This window comes from Antrostomus carolinensis, unplaced genomic scaffold, assembly GCF_000700745.2.
Source record: "Antrostomus carolinensis isolate BGI_N321 unplaced genomic scaffold, ASM70074v2 Scaffold49259, whole genome shotgun sequence".
NCBI classification, from domain to species: Eukaryota; Metazoa; Chordata; class Aves; order Caprimulgiformes; family Caprimulgidae; genus Antrostomus; species Antrostomus carolinensis.
Window position 1 is genome coordinate 1 of NW_010341520.1, and position 1,320 is coordinate 1,320.

Below are 1,320 nucleotides of genomic sequence, written 5' to 3' on the forward strand. Positions count from 1 at the left end.
CCCCATGGACCTCCTGGCCTCTCCCACCACTGCCTCACCTCCTTCTCCAGGACTTAGGAGACGTGGAGATGGTGGCCACCAGGGTTGTCTATGTCCCACCAGAAGGTTCCAGCCCACCCATGTCCCCTGTGCCGTGTCCCTTTGTCCCCACAGCCTCGAGGAACGTCCGGTGGGTGATTGAGGGGACCTCCTGTGACCTCCCCTGGCAGGCTGCCCTCTTCAAAGGCCAGAAGTTCATCTGTGGTGGGACCTTGGTGGACAGGAACTGGGTGTTGACGGCCGCCCACTGCCACGTCCCAGGGTAGGAGAACCTGTGAGGGGTCAACGGTGACCCCCTGATGGTGGGTTTGGTTGTCCATGGGTTGAGGTCAATTACTCCAGGTGACACCTGAGGTCCAACCAAGTAGGTTGGGAGGGTTGATGGCATCTCAGAGGGCTTCACTCCACCCCCTTTTCTACCTTGAGTAGAACCTTCAACCTCTGCCCTTTTCTGCTTCTTCTGTCCTTCACCTTCTGGTGACCACGGTTCTACTTCTGCCCCTGCTTTGGGTGGGTCCTGGTGACCTCATGGACCATCCTTCCCACCATCAACAACCTTGGATGGTTCCATCAGCTTCATCAACATCCGCCTCGGGGGCAGGAAGCAGAAGGACTCTGGTGGGAAGGAGCAACGGCGCCGCTCGGCCAAGGTCTTCAGATACCCTCAGTACAACGAGACCAACAAAGATGGAGACTTGATGCTCATCAAGTTCTTCTTGCCCGTCCACATCAACAAGGAGGTGAAACCTCTGCCCCTGGCTTCTCACTGTCCCGTCCCCGGCAGGACCTGTCAGATCTCGGGTTGGGGTTCCACCACCAGCCCTGAAGGTAGGAAACCTGGAGACCACCAACATCTGGGGTTCCTTGATGAGTTCTAGGTGTGTCTTCTCCTCCCAGGTGTCCCCCAAAGTTCTTCTCCAAGTCCCTTTTAGACACTCTTGACCCCTGAGGGAACCCAAGTGGCCAGGTGACCTGGTCAACCTTGGAGCTCCTCCTTGATGCCAACAAGAAGAAGAGGGGTGATGAGCTCCAGGGTGAAGAAGACAAGAGGTCCAAGCTGGGGCTGGGTCACTTGATCTGTCCCCTCCCAGGTGACCTCACGTTCTCCATCCCCCGCAGTCACCTTCCCTGAGGACCTCCACTGCGCCAAGGTCACCATCGTCTCGGAGGAGGAGTGTCGGGGGGTCTACGGTGACTCCGTCACCTCCAACATGGTGTGTGCGGGCGAGTCCCGCGGCCGGGCCGACTCCTGCCAGGTGGGTGCAGGGTCTCCAGGGGGTT

The 1,320-nt window shown here is 58.7% G+C and overlaps 1 protein-coding gene across 1 annotated transcript; it reads left to right on the plus strand.

Annotated features, from left to right (window-relative positions):
* Positions 1-68: 68 nt before the first annotated feature.
* Positions 69-1,295, plus strand: LOC104531576 (kallikrein-8-like; the record flags this gene model as incomplete). The annotated part of the gene is made up of 3 exons (XM_010176491.2): positions 69-301; positions 614-867; positions 1,159-1,295. Coding segments are annotated over exons 1-3 (624 nt in total), but the record flags the coding sequence as incomplete, so codon positions are not given.
* Between the last annotated feature and the right edge of the window lie 25 nt (positions 1,296-1,320).